The 22709-nt window shown below is 36.5% G+C and overlaps 1 protein-coding gene across 6 annotated transcripts in view; it reads left to right on the top strand.

Annotated features, from left to right (window-relative positions):
• Positions 1-22709, top strand: part of LOC149147537 (uracil phosphoribosyltransferase-like) — a 328480-nt gene that overhangs the window by 83988 nt on the left and 221783 nt on the right. For all 6 annotated transcript variants that reach the window (XR_016262490.1, XR_016262486.1, XR_016262488.1 and 3 more), the window contains one exon: positions 8331-8389. Coding sequence is in view for 1 of the 6 variants with exons in the window: in XM_089439250.1 (XP_089295376.1) it covers positions 8331-8389 (59 nt within the window). In the remaining 5 variants the exon portion in view is untranslated. The remainder of the gene's footprint in view (positions 1-8330; positions 8390-22709) is intronic.

The raw sequence follows: 22709 nt of genomic DNA, 5'->3' as shown, positions 1-22709 counted from the left end.
AGATGGCCAAATATCATTGACTGAGTCAATGATATTGGCCCATAAAATTTGTTTTGCCTGGGCTAGTGGCTCCTTTAGTGTTAATTCTTTCTCCAAGTTCTGTATCCTTTCATTCAACCTGTTTGTCTTCTGAATTTCATTCTTATGCATGATCTGAGCCAGTTTCTTCTCATCCTCTAGACTTTTAATTTGTTCCTTAAGTCTATTTATTTCAGTGGTTTGGATGGACATATCTTCTATGGCTTTGACCAGTTTAGCTGCTTCATCACTAGGATGAACAGCTGCTATTGTTGAATCTGTTGCTGATGTAGTTGATGTTGCAGTTGGAAGTGCTGTAGCTAGTGGAGCTGTTGGGGCCAATGAAGCTGCCAAAGTTGAAGGAACTACTGTAGTAACTGTAGTAATAACAATCGCTGTGGCTGTCTCAAGGTTGGCTTGTTTCAGCTGTATTAACTCGTCTAATTCCTTCTCCATTTCTTTTAATTGAGCATTTAGCTGGAGAATGAGGTACATCATCTCATCTTTTTGGGTTTGGCTTTTAGGACCTCCTTGGTCTGTAGATGTTCAGAAGAGGGTAACTTCAGTTGCTTCTTTAAAGCAACAATATCCTCATTTTTCTTCTTTATTAGTTTTTCTGCAGCCTTGATATCATTTGGATTATATCCAATTTCAATTACCAAGTCTTCTAATGACTTGATTCTGTTATCCTTTGCCTGTGATGATGCTTTCTCTAGCTTAAACTGTGCTATGATGTTGTCTAGAGTTTTGAAGCTTTTGAACACTCATGGCCTTGTTGGTCATTGTTGAGTATATCATTTCACCTGCTTGCTTATGGAATTCAATTTGATCAATAGGGTGAACATCCTTGGCCAAAACTTCAAAATCTGTCTTCCTGTAGTCTGTTGATGATTTAGGCTGCTGGATTGTAGGCTGCAAAAAGGTCATTTGCATATTACCAGTTTTAATGTCAAAAGCTGACATTACCTATTCTGATTTCCAGGAGTTTGTTTGAAATACTGGGCATATGTTTCAGCTTTCAATGCCTCATTTCTTAATTTGATCTCCTTATACTTCTCCTTTATGTCCTTTTCCCTATCCATTGGTTTGCTTGATGATGAAACCTCTATGCTAAGTTGTTTCTGAATGCTCTGAGTATTAGAGGTGGATGGTTGATGAGTTTCCTCTGAAACCAATGGAGTTATATTTTCTCTGACCCCTGTATCTGTGTCCATGATTTGAAGTGTTTTTACTGTCTCAATGACCTATTCTTACTCTTCTTGCTCATTTATAGGATTTAGCTTGGGCTTTTTCTTGTACATGATTTCAAATCTGTCATGTGTTGTATCTATGCTTGAGCAAGAACCTTCTTCCCTGGTCCTTTTTGTACTTTTGTCCTGCAGGGATGGAGTATGCAGAATGGAACTAGTATCCATCTGTTTCTCCATATCTATCAAGGTATTTTCCAACCACTCTGACTGGTTGGCATACTTTTCAATGTCTACCCTAGATTCATGCATAAAAGGGCTTAATTTGAATTTGAGCCTTAGTTTGTTTATGACTCCTAAAGGGTCATACTGCCATTTAAAACTGCTACTGAACTTCATTTCCTGTAAATACTTCTCTGCTTCTTCTCCAGCCTCCCTATTATTACAGATAAAAGGACCAAGCTGGTTCTTTATCTTGAATTGTGTTTTCTTCCTAGCTGATAGGAAATTCACATCATCTGAGTTTATAATCTGCCTGATATATTCTAATGCAAATATCCTCATGGGAAGATATTTGGGCAGCTTATAGGGAGTGAGCTGGCATCCATATATTCTAATTTCAGTATGGTCCTGGTATAGATACCAATCTCCTATTCTACTATTCTTAGATAACTGCAAAACTCTTTTTATCTCATCACTGATCCTGGGTTGATTGCTACTGGTTAGCATATTTACAACTGGATGCACAAAGGAATCAATGAACTCTTTGTAACTGAAAATAGTGGAATACTTTTGGATTAAGGGTGTCCAAAAGATGACTAATCTGGGATGGCCCTTAGTGTCCAACTTCTGGATATTGACTGGAAACTTATCTGACTGAAAATATAAAAACATGTGGAACAACACTGAAGAGTATTTAAATACTCTTTCATTTGGCAACTTGATCAATTGATCATGGATTCTGTCTGCCAAGAACTGGGCAAAATTGAACACTGCTGCTGGAGGTTTGTTTGGGCAAATAATGGAGAAGAAAGAAAGTACAGGCTCATCTACATGCTCATCAATGGTGTATCCTAGAATACAAGAGAGCATGGTCACAATTTGTCTAGCCCTCTCAGAGAAAATGGTGGCCGAGTATGAAGGACTGTCTGGAGGGGTATTAGACTCTTTTAGGATGAAAGTTTGGAAGATTCGAGTCCTCTTGGGAAGGTCCAATTTCAGATAGAGTTCAAGTAGGTATTCAATGGAAAATGGGGTTTCATTTGGGCTTGGCTGGATCTACAACATTTGGTTTATTGATTCTGCAGTGATTGTAAACAAAATCTGCTGGTTAGGAGAGACTATGGCTCTTTGGCTTGGGATATAACAGTTTTGGCATAGATGGATTATTTCAGGGAACTGGTATACTTATGGGAACAAGTATTTGGGCAAATTGGATTCCCATAGATGAATGTCATCATTTTGGTTCAGGAATTTGTCTTTACTCTAGCAGTGGAGTTTCAATAGATGGCTAGGGGAAACTGTGTCTTTAATTTGGAAATCTTTGTCAGCCAATGGGAGGTGGTCAACATCCAGGTGAGGGGTTTGCAGGGGTTTCTCATTTAGAATACTTTGGGAAGCCATAATTTAGTTTATTCTATTGAATTATTGTTTTTCTGGCTTTTGGGAGTAAACTCAGGACTTCAGGAATAGTGGGAGGAGTGAATACAATCTGCAGGAAAGGGTTTCTTAGGATGCACAGTAGGTTTCTTCAGTTTAGTAAGGTTTTTAATTAATTTAATTAATTAACCTTTTATAATTATTGTGCAAAGTTTAAGTAGAGGGCCATTCTAGTTCTTTCAAGAATACCTGGAAAATGGAGACTTGGTGTGCAGACAAGGTTCTGTGGTAGCAGCGGAGGTTTTTGAGGCTTCAATTTTTTGTGTGTTGCTTCAATTTGGAGTTTGCAGGGTCTCCAGGTTGTAAATGGGTAAAAAATGGTTGAGTAGAGTTCCCGGGGTTCAAAATTGGTCTGCAGAGGTCTTTGCAATGAAATAACAGTGAAAGAGTGAAAAGGGGGCTTTTTTGGCTTTTAACTGACAACGGTTAAATTTGGGCGCGGGATTAATAGATGAATAGTGGGCGGTTTGCTTTTACGCGGGGAGGCATTTTTATGGCATATCGCACCGCTTTTGAGTGAAGGGCGGTATTTTTTGAGAGCACACGACATAACGTGGGACTGCCACGTAGCGAAAGAGCGTTCGGGCGAAACCACGAATCTCGCGTGCTTTTGGAATTTTAACTGTCGGACGACGGGAGCACGCGATATGGATATGTGTTGTCGGATGTGGGAGCAGTTGATTGGAGGGCTATCGCGCGATAGAGTTGCAAGGACTGAGTCGGGGTGTGATTGGCGGGGCCTGGGGATTAATAATGCGGGGGGTTACGTATAATCAAAGGTTTAGTGAGGGTTAGAGATTTATATAGTGGGGGGGGGTAATATACATAAAGTGGGACTATAGCTTAGGAAATAACTTAGGATAGGGGGGTTTAGTGGGTTTTTAAGGGAAAATGGGAAATTAATAAGGGGAAAACGATTTCTAAAAGGGTAATGTCTAGGGAAAAGCGTGAAATCAAGGGGAAAAGGGTTAAAATGAAGGGAAAGGGTTATTACAAGGGGAAATGAAGAGGGAAGGGTACTTTGGAATCAAGAAGGGGAAATTAGTGAATAAAAAGTAATGAAGGGGTAATTAAAGAATATTATCAAACTAGACATGTAGGGGTTTAGTGAAATAAGGGGAAATTAGTGAATAAGATTCAGTATTCAGGGCTAAACTCAGATAGAACTTTTTAGGGTAAATACCCAAAGTAATACACAATTTTTGTGAATGTCCTCCTTTTTATGATAGTTCCTCCTGCACATGAAACATAAGAATTAAGCATGATAAAGGTGCATTTGAGCTAGCAACCTTGTGCATTCCAAAACCTCTTCTATCTACCCTTTATTTACCCTAGCATTTTCTATTCATTTATTGGGTGCATTTGAGCTTGCTGACCCTGTATTCCTTTTCCTTTGATAAGCAAAGTATTTAATTCTAACCTTATAACTTCCAAGCGCTTAGATTAAACTAATGAGCTCCGTATTATTCTCTACCTAACTACTAATATGCCAAGATTAAACAGTTCGGCTAGAACTTCATTCTCTATCTATCAACATGAAATTTAAAGGATGAATGGATCAAGATTAAACTATTTGACCATCATGGATTGTGGCATTTTGACAAGTTGCACACAATCTTATTTTGTAAGGCAAGTAAAAGTAGTGGCATTTGAATTTGCATCACTTTTAGAATCTATTTTGATTTCTTTTTGGTGGGGTTCATATTTTATTTTCTTTTTTTAATCCTTTTCTTTTAGTCCTTTGATTTTTCTTTTAGGATTTACCCTCTTTACATTTTTATTTTTAATATAGGAAAACATATTGCAGAAAGCAAAAGTATGTACAATATTACGAGATTGATCATAGCCAATTCAAAATTATGAATCCTATTATTATATGACTCTAACACCTGGAATGGTCATCAATAAAGGTGACGAAGTATTCGGCCTCACTAAGAGCTCTAGTGGACATCGGGCCGCAAATGTCTGAGTGTATAAGCCCTGACATGCCATCTGCTCTGCTGTCACTTCTTGGGAATGCTGCTTTAGCATATTTCCCAAACACACACCCCTTGCACACATCATCTTGTTTCGTGCCAAGTTCTGGAACCCTTGTTACTGTCTCCTGAGCATCTTGAGTGTTCCATGGTGTAAATGCCCCATTCTCTTATGCCATAGTTCATTTAGTGCCTTCCCACTACTACTGTCACTGCCTACTGGTGCCATTGGAGAATCGAGTTGCAACCTTTACAACCTATTGCTTCAAACTTCAATCTGTCTCACCCTCTTCCAGCTCAGGTGTTTGAAAAACACCGTCTTCCCTACAAAGTGGACATCATACCCCTTATCTGTAGTTGGGATACTAAAATTAGGGTCATATCCAATCCTGACACATGCGGTGCATCTGTAGCGCTAGTACTTGTTCTTGACTCCCTCTGAAAATCGATGGTACCTCTCCCCATTGGAGTACACTTTGTTTTGTTTCCCATCGTAATTTGGAAATCCATTTGCTCCTCATTGCAGCTAGAGAAATATTCTCTAGCCCTTGTCATGTGAGTTGACACTCTACTGCCTATATACTAGACACCCTGTGAAGTTGAGCCTGAAAAGCAAACAAATTCGTCCTCCAATCTGGAAGACAACTTTGAAGCCCCCTAAATATCAAATCGATCCATGGCCACACTGAAGAATTTTGGGTATAATTCAGTGTGCTATTTCTCTTCCTTCCGACACTAATTCTGCTACTGCAAACTGCTGCAAAACCCTCAATACCCAGACAAGAAATTTGCTTAGCTAAATTTTAAGCTGCGGTTGCTCCCTCTGCATGCTGGAATCATTATTCTAGGCAGGTCGAATTTTTGAACCCTCTGTCCAACAATTCGCACTGCCTGGCTAGGTACTGCGTTGCTTCCTCTGAACAATGAAATTTTCTTCTTCCGCTCCTGGGCTCCCCGTCTATCAAATATGCTTTGATACTATGTGAAAATTTCACCACTAAAATTCAATTGCAGCAACTGGAATGAATTCTTCTAACTGTAAATTAATTTAGCAGTTTATTGCTACGACACCAAAAAAAAATCACACTGCAATCTTCACAAATAAAAATACTGCGGAAGATAAACTAGAAACTGAGAAAATACTGGCATAGACACAAAAATATAACACCGTTATTTTGGACTAAAGTCTCGAAAAAACCCAATGTCGGAAAACTAGTTACAATAGCTGAGAGTTTATATTATTATTATGCAACAATAATTCTGAGTACAATCTGGATGCCGAAAACTGGCAATCCTACAGAGAAAATACTGAAAAAAATATTGTGAGGAAATTTTCCTCACCCCACAAGCAATCCAACATTGATATTGGCCTTTGAAACCCCTTCACTAAATGCCTTGCGTTACCCTCTGCGCAAACACAAATTCGTGTTGCCTGAATCTCACTCTAAGCGGCCTTTTCAACCTACCACTGACTCTAGAAATGTTTCTCCTGGCATATGCGAATTTTTCTTGCCTCTGGAACTCTGAAACGACTTCCCAAATCTACAAATTAAACTACCTCTTAGAGGCTACTGCGCAACCCCAACACAACCTCTCTGTGGCTATCTCTGCCTCTCTGCAAGCTACTCTCTGAAATTGGAAAACTTCCTCTGGATCACTGCTGACCTCTTCTGCCAACTCCTACTCGCCTCTTGGCTCAATCTCCACTACTGAATCACTTCTGTAACTAGGAATTCAAACTGCTTGGGCTACTGAGCGTCTGCACTAGTGCGTTCTCCATCTACCCGTAGACCTCTTTTAATAATCTCTAGTTGGGACTCCAACGACCAAGATTAAAACTTAATCGATTGCTGAGATCATTTCCTAGTCGATCCGTGTGAGTTTCTAGATGATTCACACCTTTCTCAATTAATTCCTATTAATTAATTTCCAGTTGGGACGCCAATAGCGACGATTAAAACTTAATTGATGGTTGAGATCGTCTCCAAGTCGATCCGCGTGAGCTTCTAGAGAATTCTCACCTTTCTCAATTAATTACTATTAATTAACCTTTTTTCCTAAGTTAAACTTAAGGAAATTTTTAATTATGGTCAATTAATTTAATTGAGCAAATTCGAGGTGGAATTTCCAAAAACGATTTCTGGGTTTTGGAGAACTCCCGTGTTTTAGCCTTTGCACAAAGTTTCGAGACTAGAACACCTCCGATGCTACAAAAACTAACACTATCTATCTTTGTTAACTGTCTCTGCCACTAAGAAGGATTCGTTGGCCCTATGGAAGAATTTTCTTGGCACTCTGCTACTGAATTGACCTCTCCTCTGGCTAAATCAAACTGCCTCCTTGAGGCTTTGTGCGGCCTCTACGCAACCTCTCTCCGTGGAATAAATCAGCCTGTCCCTTCTGACTCTTCCGACACTGGAAAATCCTTTGGTATCACTCTGCTGCTGTTCCTCAATCTCTACTACATCACTGGCTCAAATTTTTCCCTAGTTGAATCTCTGCTATCTGGGAAATTTGATCTGCCTTGATCTTCCTTTCACTCGATGTATTGATCTACATCCTCATCGTCCTGCTCTTATAATCTCTCTTTGGTGAAACAATGGCCATGATTAGATCTTCGTCAACGGCTAAGATCATCTCAAACTCAATTCGTGTGAGTTTTTAGAGCATTCTTACCTTTTCTTAATTAATTGTTATTAATCAACCAGTTTTCCGAAGTTAGACTTGGGAAAAATTTAAATGATGACTAATTAATTTAATTAAGGTGTTGCAAATTTATGTCGGGAAACTTTTTTTGGGTTTTGAAAATCCCGTTTCTTAGCCTCTTTGACACAAGTCGAGACTAGAACACCTATCTGATGCTACAAAAACTAACAATGATTTATTTACTTTCTTTCTAGTCCCGAGAAACAGTTCACCCATTGCAAACAACAAGACCTTTTTTCATTTTTTGAAAAAAGGTCTTTGGATCATAATACCAAAGAGTAGAGAAATTGTGTATTAAAGTAAAAAATCTCCTATTAGGCTGTTTCATATTATGATGATGAAGAATGACATCAAGTTCCTTTGTAGATTGTTCATGTTCTTGCCCTGTTTTTATTGCTAATATTTTATAATTTCAGAAATTTAAGCTGTTATGATATGATTTAATATAGATTGAAGTCTTCTAGTTACTTCTGTTGAGAACATGTATATTCAAATTTTTTCTAGTGCTCAAGTATTCTGTAATAACCAATTTTGTACCTAAATGTAGTAATTGTGTCCAAGTCAATTTAGTTCAAGACGTTATGTACAAACCTCTGTCAATACCATGATGCTGTTGAAGTGGTTCTGTCTTCTGCTTCCGCTCATTGACAGCTTCAATGTTCATTATTCTCAGTAATTCATGTTTTTGTCATTGCTTAGATTTTAGCTGAGGAGTCTTATAATATAACATGATTTGAACATTGTTTTTAATACCTTGACCACTTTTATGATTATGTTCATTCAGAAAGTGCGATGGCAGAACTGGGGAGGCTTCTTATCTATGAGGCATCAAGGGATTGGTTGGTGAGTTCACTGATTATTTTACATTATATGGATGCTTTTTCATACACGCCAGTTGCCAGGCTGGCCTACTCTTTTCATTTATTATTTGAACTGACTTGGAATGATACATTCATTTATTCTGTTGTAGTTTTTAATGTAAAAATTTCCAAATTCAAGATAGCTGCTGTTCTATTTCTTTATCAAATAACTCAGATATTGAATTACTTCAATAACATAATTAAAATTCTGAACATGCAGCAATCACACATATCGCCGGAAAACATAAACGACAAAAACAAAATAACTTTTTCAGTACACACAAAATTCTGTCCTCCAAATCAGCTTATCATTAATGATAAAAACTTACAAGAACACCTCAAAACTAAGGTTTTCAGCCTCGTGGACATTCAGATCTACACTAGATCTGCCTGCTGGTCACTCATATATGCTAGATCTGCTTACTGTATAACCAGATCTACTAGATCTGTTTGCTGAATACTTAGATCTGTACGTTACTGAGCTGCTGTACAACACTGTTTGATCTGATCAAACCTTGGCTACTCTCCTGTTCTTTGAATATGCTTAGCTGATCTTTCTCTGTTCTCCTGAGTCTTTTTGATATTTATAATGTGTGTGTACAACTTCTCCCAACTTGTCCTATTTATGCTTTGAGTGAGATAAATAATCTACTCAATCTAAACAACTAATCTCTCCTATCTTAGCAATTAATCTCAACTAATCTCCTCAATCTTTGCAACCACCTTATCTTAAGAATGAAATGTATAACTAAGATTAGATCAAATCTAACTCACTAATATTTTGGAAATCTCTAGAATATTTCATTTAGATTTCTAAGGTTTAAGAGACCTAGGGAAATTAACCTTAATTTTGTTTAATAAGTGAAATTACAAGAGCCGCCAGGGTCTAGACTAGTTGGTGATAGGGTGTTTTGTGAAGGCACTCATTGTGTAAAGGTCATAGGTTCAACCCTAACTTACCCATGTCAGCAGAAGGGCATATGTGGGCACCTAGAGGTTATAGTGGTAGGGTCGGAATCGATCTTCTGTCACGTGAGAACGAGATTGACAAAGATGCTTGTTGCCGTAAAATCTAGTAGGCCTTGGAGAAGGAACCCTACAAGGTATAAACTAGAGTCTAGACCAAGAGACAACAATGGGGTAGTTGCCCATTCACAGCCAAAACCACTTGTTCTTTACGGATTTTCACCAATGGGAGGAGTCCCAATTTATGCTAAGGTCACCTAAGATAGATGTTCTAGGTATGATGTGTGAGGTAACTTTACTGGACCTTCTACATGAAAGACAGCAACAATGGCTCAAGTCTCCAGTGGGAGGCAATTCACTTTCTATGTAGAGGCCTAGGGCCAATGTTGCATGAAGCAGAGACAAGCGAAGCATCAGAAACGTCGTTTTCCAAAAATATAGGAAGTGAAGCAACTACTATATATATATATTTTATATATTTTTTTGCATTTATATTAAAAGAACGTCCCAAATACCAAACTAGTTGTACAAGATATGAAAACATGCATATTTGTACATAAATCAAGATAGATATGGCATCCATTGTACATCAATGATTAATTATTCAAGCATCAACCATCTAGATTCTAGCAATTACAAACATAAATCAAATTTATAAACATTCCATAGATAATAGAAGGTAGTGTTGACCACTGGAGTGGCACCTGATGATTATATGAAGACTCCATGCCCAAAGATGATCTAGAGGACACTTGTACCATCTGATATCGTCAGTCAACAGAGTTTTTTAACTCTACTTCTATTTTCTCATCATCTTTCTTGTACCCAGATTCCACACCCTACGGGGAATTGTAATAAGTGATACTAGTAATGATGAAATTTCAGTCCGTAACAGACCTAGGATGTTGGGACTCGATCAACAAATGAGTACACTTTGGAGTGTTTTTTTTATCTGGTTAATTATCCGTTCTTTTTGAGAGGCGGATAATTTTCTGAGTTTTTTCACTCACGTTTTACCCCAAAGCTGGGGTGATGGTTTGAAGGTTGAGCTCCTGACACATCTTAGTGTCTAGAGTCAATGTATATTACCATATTAGATCACACAAGAAATTTCGTGGAATTTTGGTTAAGTCTACGTAGTCATTTTTTAATTTTTTAGATTTCCCACTGGTCAAAAATTGCAAATAAAACTATATTTAAATTGTAATAAGTGTAGTCTAGATAAGTTGTATGGGGTATGAGTAATCAAAATTACACCTTTCACCCTCAAATTTCTACTATGACACACTTTGAGGGGTTAATAATGTGTTTTGGACCCTCAAAACCCACTTTTCCTAAATTTAGTGGGAAATCTGACAATTAATTAAGCCATAAATTAAATTAATAGAGAAAAATAAATATCCACACATGCTAAATGTTGTGGAAATGAGGTGGAAAATTATGGGGGAGTTAAAGTGAAGACCCAAGGTGATGTGGACTCCTAAAATCTAGGAAATGACATGTGCTCAAATAAAATCGAATTTCTGGCATTAAATGAAAAAGCTGCTTGGAAATTCGAATTTGTGAAGTTAATGTACATTTGGGAGTATTTGGGAGAATATTTGGTGGAGATTTTTGTGGGAAATTGTTTCCATATGGGTTACCACCCATATACATTTGTCATTCCACCATAAAATTCGAATTTGGCACATAAGGGAAGAAGAAAATGATGCCCACTTGCCAGAATTCGATTTTTACACTTGGCATTGGAGCTCCATTCAACAAATTCGAATTTATTTTTGGGATTGTCACTTCATGCCACTTGTTTAATCACTTCTACATTGGGATTGGCTCCAATGCCATTTGTCATTGTCATTCTTCATTGGGATTTGCTCCCAACTCTCTATATAATAGAGCCATGGGCTCTCACATTGTATAAGATTGTTGCTAGCTATTGTGCTTGCGGAAGTGCTGGTGCCTTGTACAGTTTCAGAAATATCAATAAAAACTTTGGAGTTTCATTCATGAGGTTTTCCTCCTTTTCGAGTGTGATGAATTGTTGAGCATTAGTATAATTCCTTTTACTCATGCTTTGATCTAATTTGCTTCCATATGCTCATGTAGATTTGTTAATGTAGAGCTATCTTGCATTGACATTTGATTTAGAGGTATGCTCTAGGTATAGGTGCTCTAGTTGGTTTTAAATAAATCTCTAGAGTTTCTTATCATTGTTTATTGCTAAATCTATATGGAACTAATTATTGATTGAAGTTTTGTAGAGGGAACATCTTGTTGGGATTACAGAATCAAGCGTGAGGAGAAGTCTTTGGAGAGACCAACCCACTCTTGATACATTCTTAAAGGAGCTCTCATTTGTTATTTGATCCTTCATAGTCTTATCTTACAAAGTGGTTTTGTAGGGATTTCGGCACATAGCTTGTGTTGACCTCTACTGGTCAACTTCCCATGCAGTACACCCTCTTTTCTTGGCAGAAAGAGATAGCACCTGAACGACGTGTCCGTGCCAGCCTACAGTCATCAGCAGCTTGATCATTTCAATTGTAAACCCAGTCTGCATGTATGAATTGTAAATAATCTAAGCAGATCAGAGTCATGTATGTAAAATTGCCTAGGTGGACCTAACTTTCTATGATAATCTATGTCCCGGAAGGTTTTTCGTCTCACCGATCCATGGATCGGCAGAGTTTTCCTTCAAACCTGACCCCAAAGCCGGGATGGATTTTGTCATTAGAACTTTAGGAGAATCCTAGTGTGTTAGTCTGCTAGATTATAGTTGTGTCGTAGAACTGGGTGATTTATGAGGGTCTGTATTAAGTGGGTTTGTCCCCTTGAGATGTAAATTGTAAAAAGTCATCATGAAATGTGTCTTGAGGGTTGAAAATGTTTTAAATCCCCTCGTGAGTCCAAAGTCCTAGGTCCTAGGTGATGTTTCCAAAGGCTTAGTTCGATGATCCATTTAAAAAATGAAATAAAATAATAAAATAAATAAAAACTAAGAAATTTAAAAATAAAAAAAAAATTCCAAAAAAAAAATAAAAATTTAAAAATTTTTAAAAATGAAATAAATAAAAAAATAATAAAAAAATTTAAAAATTTAAAAAATAATAATAATTTTTTTTTTTGAATAAATTGACGGATGAGATCAAGAGATGTCTTGATCCTCATCAACGGTCGAGATCATTTCTACATGGATCATTCGAACTAGCCGTTGGGATCATTTCCTTTATATAGAGTCTTAGGTGGTCATTTCAGATATTCGATCTGTGAGTCAATACTGAGAAAGCTCTCTTGTAATCTGATTTCTGGTTAATAAAAGAAGACTTTGGGGTCCAAATCTTGCTGGTGTTACTCTCTAGAATTGCTGTGAGATGGTTTCATTTTCTGCATATGTTATTTTCAGCCGTTAATAATAGCTTTTCGTAGAGTATTGTGAGCACAGGTATCTTGTTCACTTGCTGGGGTTTGGGTGCTGTTAGGGTTTCTGAAGTAATGGCAGGTATCTCCATTACTCCCTGAGATCTAGCAGCATTTTGCCCTCTTTATTGACAGTTGTTTCGAGCTGTGCAGAAAACATCATTGAAGGAAATTTTGGTGGGCGTTTGGGGAAGTTCTAGGCTGAACCAGCCGACTCCCACAGGCTTTTCTTTGCAGAGCCTAGCTGATTTTGGCCCTGGGTTAATCATTAAGAGTCTCTTTTCGGGTTTATATGAGAGATTTCTGAAACATTACATGATATTCGAAAATGTTATTCCTGTGCCTATTGCTGAATCAGGCTTTTAAGGGGCCATATCTGTAATTCTTTTGCTGGATCTAGGGTTTTCATTTTTTTTTTTTTTTTTTTTTTTGTGACTTTAGGTTTTACTTTAAAATTTTGTGCATCTGCCAGGTCTTGTTTTTCTTCTTGCAGGATGCAGATCTGAGATAAGACCTGGAAGAAAACTCAAGCTTTGAAGGTTCCCTGTTTTGCATTTCAGGTGTTTAAAATTTTTCAGATCTGGGAATATATTGCCGAGGGTTCCATATGCAAAAGTCAAATCAGTTGCTGCCTCAGCAAAATTTCTAACTTCAAACAAAGCTAGCCATTGCAAGCCGGTTCATGATTTCAGCATTCTACACAGGCCACTGTTTGTTCTCTGCATTGAACAGTGAGAAATTCAAATTTTTCTAGACTGCAAAACGAAAATCCATCCATCGATTCGCTCCACACTGACCTGCGTACAGACAAACAAAACTGTTACATCAAACTCAAGCTCAGAAATCCACGGTCACCTGTACGCTTTGCAGCAAACCGTCTTTCGTTGAGCCAGGTAAATCGCGGGTCAGGGTTACGATTTCTTTCTGTCGGCCTTCCTTTTTTGCCTGAAGTCGTATTCCATTTCTGCATTTGCGTGGGCATCGAATTTTTATTTTAGCGGGCAGCAGGTAATTCGATTCGATTTCACAAATACATGTTCTGCCTTGCTCATTTAGTTTAGGGTCTTAGTTACTTTTTTTTTATTTCGTTGAGTTAAAAAAAAGAGCATTAAATCGAATTCCTTTTGTTTTCCTTTTTTTTTATTATTTAATTTAGATTTTAATGGTTGTTCATTTGACTTCGATTTTATCTAGCATAGCTTAGGTTAGATTTAAAATTTGATTTTGATTTATTTAGTTTTATTTGGTTTAGACTTTTAATAAAGTTTTCAATAGATTAGATTTAGATTTTAACTTCATTTTATTTCTTTTTAGATTTTAATTAGTCTTTAGAATTAGGCTTTTAATTAGATTTTAATTATTTTAGATTTTAATTTTAGACTTTAAGTTTTGTCTTATTTTTTGATTTTTTGAATAAAAAAATAAAAAATAAAAAATAAAAAAATAATATTTTTTTAGTTTTATTTTTAGTGATTAGAATTTAGTTTTCGAATTTTAACTCTTTTTAGGGGTTTTTTTAAAATTTCCATAATTTTGAAAAATAAAAATAAACAAAAAAAAAAAAAAAAAAAAAATTTAAAATTTGAAAAATTATTTTTGCCAGATTTCAGTTGCTTTCACGTCATTGCTGAGATCTAAAGTTTTTTTAAGCTGAGATGCGAAATTGATATCTGGTTTATGGTTTGTGATTCTCATGGTGATTAATAGCATTCATCTTTTCAAATTTTCAGTTGCCGGGTATCATTTTGGTCATGTGATTTAGCTGTGATAGATGATTGCTGTTCATGATTCATGTTTCTATATCATTTAACAAGTAATCGTCTCTTAAGGCACTGGTCTGTTAGATTAATCAAATCCATCTAGTGCTTTTCTTATCGTGTCTCGTGTCTCCCAACCAACTGGTCGACAGTTGGCCTCGTCATCTCACAGGGACTACCCCCCTTAGCCGCGGGAGACAGGCTTAAACAGAGGGATCGGGGATCAGAGTGACAGCCCCCGGTCTGAGCGTTGTCGTGTCAATCTGCGCGACAACATTTTTTGGCGCCGTTGTCGGGGATTGCTTTTTCTCGATGTTTCAAACGACAAATCATTTTTCTCATTTCTTATCTCTTCATCTGGCCCGGCAACGCCAACATTTTTTGGCGCCGTTGCTGGGGAAATTGTTTTCTCGGCATTTCAACGACTTTTCATCATTCATCGTTCATCTTTCTATCATTCGTTTGAGCCGGCAACGCCAACATTTCTTGGCGCCGTTTTTTCTGTTCCTAGAGTTTCATCGACATTTATCATCATCTTCTCATCTCTCATCTCTCAGTTGAGCTGGCAGATTCAATATTTTTGGCATCTTTTCATCCCATATCAGCAGCATCTCTTGGGTTTGTTTCTTGTTTGGGTGGCGACTCCACTTTCTCATTTTTCCTAGACAAGAAGCTTTCCTCATATCTGCTTGTGGCTACTTTTTGGATCCTAGAATCAGATTCATTGTTCAAGTGGCGACTCCACTTCTCTCATTTCTTAATTTTCTTGAGCAGAAATCTTTTTCTATCATCCAGTTGATCCCTTATTGTTCATCATGGATTATTCATTTAACCATGTCATTTTACTGATAATCTCCATGATCTTCCGAAAGAGGCCATTGATAAATTATTTAAGTTCTCGGGTGGTGATTCGGTCACTGTTGAACAACATTTAAACAGGTTTACTTGTGTAATGATCTTATATTGTAGATTTCCTCAATATAATCATGAAGATTTCAAGATGCGTCTATTTGTCCATTCTTTAGAGGGTGATGCCTTGAATTGGTTTAATAATTTTCCTAATGATTTTTTCACTTCTTTACAAGACATTCTCAATGCTTTTAAAGATAGATATGATAGTCCAAACAGCTTGCCTTCTGCCTCTAAAATTGTGCAACAGAATGAAAGTAATTTGATAAGAGGTCCAACTGAAAGATCCCAAGACGATTCATCATGTCAGAATGTGTCATCCACCGGAAATATTGCAGATCAAGTTCATGATAGTGAAAAATCAGGGACAAATGACAATGAAAGGGAAGAGCAAAAGCAAATTTTACGAAATCTAATGATGCTGGTAAGGAATATGGAAATCAACCAAACTAATTATGTCAATGATGTGAAAACTTTATGCGCCCACCTGGAAAAACGTAATAGGGAGATTGAGGTCACGCAAAGTCACCATGCTAGAGAAATTGAGGCCATGAAAACTAAATATGAAACAGAAATTGGAAACATGCATAGCAAGATGTCAGTCTTAGAAGAGAATATCGTGACCATTAAAGCTGATCATGATAGGGAAATTGACTCTATGCAAAACAATTTATTAACTATGGATGAGGAAATGACTATCATAACGTTCAATCATAATAATCAGTTGGCTGACATGCAAGCGAATCATAAAGAAGAAATAAATTTCATGCAGCATTACTTGATGGACATAAAGGAAAAGAACAATAAAATGATAAAAGACATGGAAGAACATCATGCCAGACAAATCGGTGATATAAAGGTTGAACACTCTAGACAGATGGATGCCATTAGAATACAGGTTCAAAGGTTTCAGCAATTGGAAGATGAAAGAAACCAGGTAACATCAACAGATCAGGAATCTTCTCATTTGCTGCAACAAGCTCCATCTTATTATGAGGAGGTTATTGATTCGATTGAAAGATGGTTAATTGAAGGTGATCCGGACAGACTTAAGAATGATAAAGATCAGATGCAGGATAAAGAAAGACATATCACGTATACTTCATCTGATAGTTTTGAAACAGAAAGTTCCAGGTCATCAATAAGTCAATCTGCCAGAAGAAAGAAGCGCAAAAGAAAGAAAATGAGACGAAGATTTGATGCATCAGACGGCCATGAGCAGCTTGATTTTCGGATAGGAAAGAGTCCTACCATATGCAGAATTGGAAATGGTACATCCGATAAGCAGCCGACAGATTTGCCTGAAAGCAGGCAAATGCTCAGTATGCACTATATTGAACACATCTGATGCCATGGGGCATCCTTTGTATCGTCTTTCTAACCCTACTCCTTGTTTTTTCCGCATTTTTGTTTCTGCTTTAGATAGTTAATAAATGAAGAGCTTTTATCTTTCTTGTGCTTAATGTATATGATGAGTTTTGGATGGACGCTACTTATATTTTGTTGTGTGTTGTATGGATGCTGATTCTGGATTCTCACATTCCTGCAAGCAGCAACGTGTCCCCAAGTAGAGCCAGATGTTGACCTCTACTGGTCAACTTCCCATGCAGTACACCCTCTTTTCTTGGCAGAAAGAGATAGCACCTGAACGACGTGTCCGTGCCAGCCTACAGTCATCAGCAGCTTGATCATTTCAATTGTAAACCCAGTCTGCATGTATGAATTGTAAATAATCTAAGCAGATCAGAGTCATGTATGTAAAATTGCCTAGGTGGACCTAACTTTCTATGATAATCTATGTCCCGGAAGGTTTTTCGTCTCACCGATCCATGGATCGGCAGAGTTTTCCTTCAAACCTGACCCCAAAGCCGGGATGGATTTTGTCATTAGAACTTTAGGAGAATCCTAGTGTGTTAGTCTGCTAGATTATAGTTGTGTCGTAGAACTGGGTGATTTATGAGGGTCTGTATTAAGTGGGTTTGTCCCCTTGAGATGTAAATTGTAAAAAGTCATCATGAAATGTGTCTTGAGGGTTGAAAATGTTTTAAATCCCCTCGTGAGTCCAAAGTCCTAGGTCCTAGGTGATGTTTCCAAAGGCTTAGTTCGATGATCCATTTAAAAAATGAAATAAAATAACAAAATAAATAAAAACTAAGAAATTTAAAAATAAAAAAAAAATAAAAAAAAAATTCCAAAAAAAAAATAAAAATTTAAAAATTTTTAAAAATGAAATAAATAAAAAAATAATAAAAAAATTTAAAAATTTAAAAAATAATAATAATTTTTTTTTTTGAATAAATTGACGGATGAGATCAAGAGATGTCTTGATCCTCATCAACGGTCGAGATCATTTCTACATGGATCATTCGAACTAGCCGTTGGGATCATTTCCGTTATATAGAGTCTTAGGTGGTCATTTCAGATATTCGATCTGTGAGTCAATACTGAGAAAGCTCTCTTGTAATCTGATTTCTGGTTAATAAAAGAAGACTTTGGGGTCCAAATCTTGCTGGTGTTACTCTCTAGAATTGCTGTGAGATGGTTTCATTTTCTGCATATGTTATTTTCAGCCGTTAATAATAGCTTTTCGTAGAGTATTGTGAGCACAGGTATCTTGTTCACTTGCTGGGGTTTGGGTGCTGTTAGGGTTTCTGAAGTAATGGCAGGTATCTCCATTACTCCCTGAGATCTAGCAGCATTTTGCCCTCTTTATTGACAGTTGTTTCGAGCTGTGCAGAAAACATCATTGAAGGAAATTTTGGTGGGCGTTTGGGGAAGTTCTAGGCTGAACCAACCGACTCCCACAGGCTTTTCTTTGCAGAGCCTAGCTAATTTTGGCCCTGGGTTAATCATTAAGAGTCTCTTTTCGGGTTTATATGAGAGATTTCTGAAACATTACATGATATTCGAAAATGTTATTCCTGTGCCTATTGCTGAATCAGGCTTTTAAGGGGCCATATCTGTAATTCTTTTGCTGGATCTAGGGTTTTCATTTTTTTTTTTTTTTTTTTTGTGACTTTAGGTTTTACTTTAAAATTTTGTGCATCTGCCAGGTCTTGTTTTTCTTCTTGCAGGATGCAGATCTGAGATAAGACCTGGAAGAAAACTCAAGCTTTGAAGGTTCCCTGTTTTGCATTTCAGGTGTTTAAAATTTTTCAGATCTGGGAATATATTGCCGAGGGTTCCATATGCAAAAGTCAAATCAGTTGCTGCCTCAGCAAAATTTCTAACTTCAAACAAAGCTAGCCATTGCAAGCCGGTTCATGATTTCAGCATTCTACACAGGCCACTGTTTGTTCTCTGCATTGAACAGTGAGAAATTCAAATTTTTCTAGACTGCAAAACGAAAATCCATCCATCGATTCGCTCCACACTGACCTGCGTACAGACAAACAAAACTGTTACATCAAACTCAAGCTCAGAAATCCGCGGTCACCTGTACGCTTTGCAGCAAACCGTCTTTCGTTGAGCCAGGTAAATCGCGGGTCAGGGTTACGATTTCTTTCTGTCGGCCTTCCTTTTTTGCCTGAAGTCGTATTCCATTTCTGCATTTGCGTGGGCATCGAATTTTTATTTCAGCGGGCAGCAGGTAATTCGATTCGATTTCACAAATACATGTTCTGCCTTGCTCATTTAGTTTAGGGTCTTAGTTACTTTTTTTTTATTTCGTTGAGTTGAAAGAAAGAGCATTAAATCGAATTCCTTTTGTTTTCCTTTTTTTTATTTAATTTAGATTTTAATGGTTGTTCATTTGACTTCGATTTTATCTAGCGTAGCTTAGGTTAGATTTAAAATTTGATTTTGATTTATTTAGTTTTATTTGGTTTAGACTTTTAATAAAGTTTTCAATAGATTAGATTTAGATTTTAACTTCATTTTATTTCTTTTTAGATTTTAATTAGTCTTTAGAATTAGGCTTTTAATTAGATTTTAATTATTTTAGATTTTAATTTTAGACTTTAAGTTTTGTCTTATTTTTTGATTTTTTGAATAAAAAAATAAAAAATAAAAAATAAAAAAAATAATATTTTTTTAGTTTTATTTTTAGTGATTAGAATTTAGTTTTCGAATTTTAACTCTTTTTAGGGGTTTTTTTAAAATTTCCATAATTTTGAAAAATAAAAATAAACAAAAAAAAAAAAAAAAAAAAAAAAAAATTTAAAATTTGAAAAATTATTTTTGCCAGATTTCAGTTGCTTTCACGTCATTGCTGAGATCTAAAGTTTTTTTAAGCTGAGATGCGAAATTGATATCTGGTTGATGGTTTGTGATTCTCGTGGTGATTAATAGCATTCATCTTTTCAAATTTTCAGTTGCCGGGTATCATTTTGGTCATGTGATTTAGCTGTGATAGATGATTGCTGTTCATGATTCATGTTTCTATATCATTTAACAAGTAATCGTCTCTTAAAGCACTGGTCTGCTAGATTAATCAAATCCATCTAGTGCTTTTCTTATCGTGTCTCGTGTCTCCCAACCAACTGGTCGACAGTTGGCCTCGTCATCTCACAGGGACTACCCCCCTTAGCCGCGGGAGATAGGCTTAAACGGAGGGATCGGGGATCAGAGTGACAGCCCCCGGTCTGAGCGTTGTCGTGTCAATCTGCGCGACAACAGCTTGTACACACGCTGAGAACTTATAAATTTAGATCTCTTTTAAAAAAAAACATTGTACTTCATTTCTTTCATTTGCTATCTAAAAACTTGAAGATGGCTAAGAAAAGACGAGAGTTTACTTTCACTCTTTAGCTTAGCCTTTTGTACATTATAATTGTACATATACATTTTATCTTGCTGATTTTTCCATTAATACTTAACTTATTTTGCAGCCATTGGTTGGATTGTTTGCTAACTCTTGTGTGGCAGATTTTGAAGAGCACTTCCCGCAACATCTAACAAGTGTTTGCAGGACCTTTGGCAAGTGTTGGGGGTTCGATTTCCAAGGATGTCGTCAGCCCTTTTGACGCTTATTTTTGGCCAAGTCGAGTTCATTAGAGGGCTGCCCATTTTCCTCTTTAAGCCGTGGGCATTTGGAGGAAACTCACACTTTGTTTCCCTTGCATAAGTTTTGCGAGATCTTGTCACTACTTTCTCAAGAAAGGCGGTCTAGTGTTCAAGTTCAAGAAATTATTTTGAGGACTCTCTTTGAAGTATAGTTGAGAACTTTGAAGGGCCCTCTTCTCATTGTAATATTAATAAAAGATATAACTTGCTTGTGGGAGCTTGGGATTTCTCCCATGTTATCCTATCTCCCCATTTAGAGGGAGGCTTCTCTTGGGTGGATTGACATTTGCATGGTTTAAGCTTTCATACTTCATTCACTTACATGCATGCTTTAATTAGGAATTAACACAACCTCACTATCACATTTCATTAAGCTAAAGTTTGTTACAATTTCATTTGAGCTTTGCGTTTTTTTTTTCATTGTTGCTTGGAACTACAAGCTTACACTTTACTTTGGGCAATTCATCCTTTACATGCAAGCATTTTATATTCGTAACAAACTTTGATTTGTTTCCATTTACCTTGGTAAATTGTTTCATGAGCACTTGAATACATGCTTCAATTTTATGCTACATTGTTATCTTGAATATTGGAGCAATTTATTGTCAATGTCTATTTGAAACAAATTTTACTTTCAAGCAAATTACTTGTATCATTTTAATTCATTGATGAAACGCATGCAACACTTGTAAACTAATTTTATTCCTCCAATTGAAGTTATAATTGCAACTTATGTTGAACACTATTTTATTTTCAAGCATTGCAAATCAATCTCTTTGAAGCATTTGCATGTATCATTATTTTAATTTGGGGAATTAACACAATTTGCATTTCATCTACGCATTTTAGTGTAGGAAGGCCCCAAGCCTCATTAAAATTTTACCTCTAACATAAGTTGGTTGAAGAAAACATCTTAGGGATTTTCTACTCCTCTATTGACTCCTCACTGTGAGATCCATATCATTGGGCGAGGGTGAGTTCTGAGGATTGAAGAGTTAAATTGTAATCTTGTTGAAGAGCTAATTAATAAAATTAACCAAAAGCACTTTCCATTACATTTACTTTGTTTGTCTCTTGATGGTTTGAGTTTTCATATGCAAAGTCTATTCCAAAAGCAAGTATTGTAATCATTTCAAACAAGTGTTTTCTTTTCATGTTTCAAGTCTAATTGCATATTGATGTCTTGGTTTAGCACTTCCTTTCTTTTACATTTCCAAGTTAATTACTAATTTTTGGGTTTTGGCAAGATATGTTTTGCATGTTTTGATTTATAAAGTTGATTATCTCAAAAGCATTTTGTATCTTACATATCTTGTGCTAACAATTCTTATTTACATTTCAGGGTTACTTTGTTTTCTTTTTTGAGAGCATTGCATTTTACTTCGAGCAAATATATCTTTAAATTGTTGAGCAAATTCCTTATAAGGCACTGGTTTTATGGTTTTTAATCATATTAATGATTGACATTGTTATTTCAAGTTGTTTACTTCATATTTGTCCATAAATCCTTAAAAGTAATCGATTTTCACTATAACGCTCTCCTAGAAACTCACACCTTTTAACTTAACTTTTTATTAGTGATCACCCCCCTTAGCTAACCTAGGAGATAGCTCAAACGGAGAGAGTTGGGATTAGTGTGACAGCCCCCTCTCTGAGTTCCTTGTCACCATCCACACCTTGTGGGGTTGAAGGCTTTTCTCATTGACTTGTAGGTAGGTGTAAGCGGCAGGGTCAATAGGTAGAAAGCACCAAAAATGTAAGCATATAAGAGAAAGTAGACATTTAGAAGATAAAATCATAAATCATTCGAATATCTTATCTAGGAAGTGAGCAATTGTCAACATGAGTCATGTCCAAAATTCAAATAATAATGTTTACAATATAGGCCACATGGCCATCACCAAAAACACATTGAACTAGGAAGTGTTGAAGTTTCTAAGCTTACTTTGTTAGAAACCCTTCATGGACTTTATCTGATTTATTCCTACCTACTTGTTATTTTTCCTTAACAAGTTATTTACAATGTAAACACTGAAAATAAAGACCAGTGCATGCTCAACATATTACAGATCAACAACTAAAAGAAACAAGAACAAACACACCATATGACACCATTATTTTTTGGACTAATGTCCTCAGAAAAACCCAATGTGGGAAAATTGGTGCAACTACCTGAGGGTTTTTGTATTAAGCAATATCAGAGGACAATCTGGGTGCTGAAATTGACATACCCAACAGAGAATTTCCTTGGCA

The sequence above is a fragment of the Pinus tabuliformis genome, chromosome 9, assembly GCF_031772625.1.
Source record: "Pinus tabuliformis cultivar Carrire ecotype Pingquan chromosome 9, CPIR1, whole genome shotgun sequence".
Classification (NCBI taxonomy): Eukaryota; Viridiplantae; Streptophyta; class Pinopsida; order Pinales; family Pinaceae; genus Pinus; species Pinus tabuliformis.
This window is presented reverse-complemented; position numbering and strand designations above follow the sequence as displayed.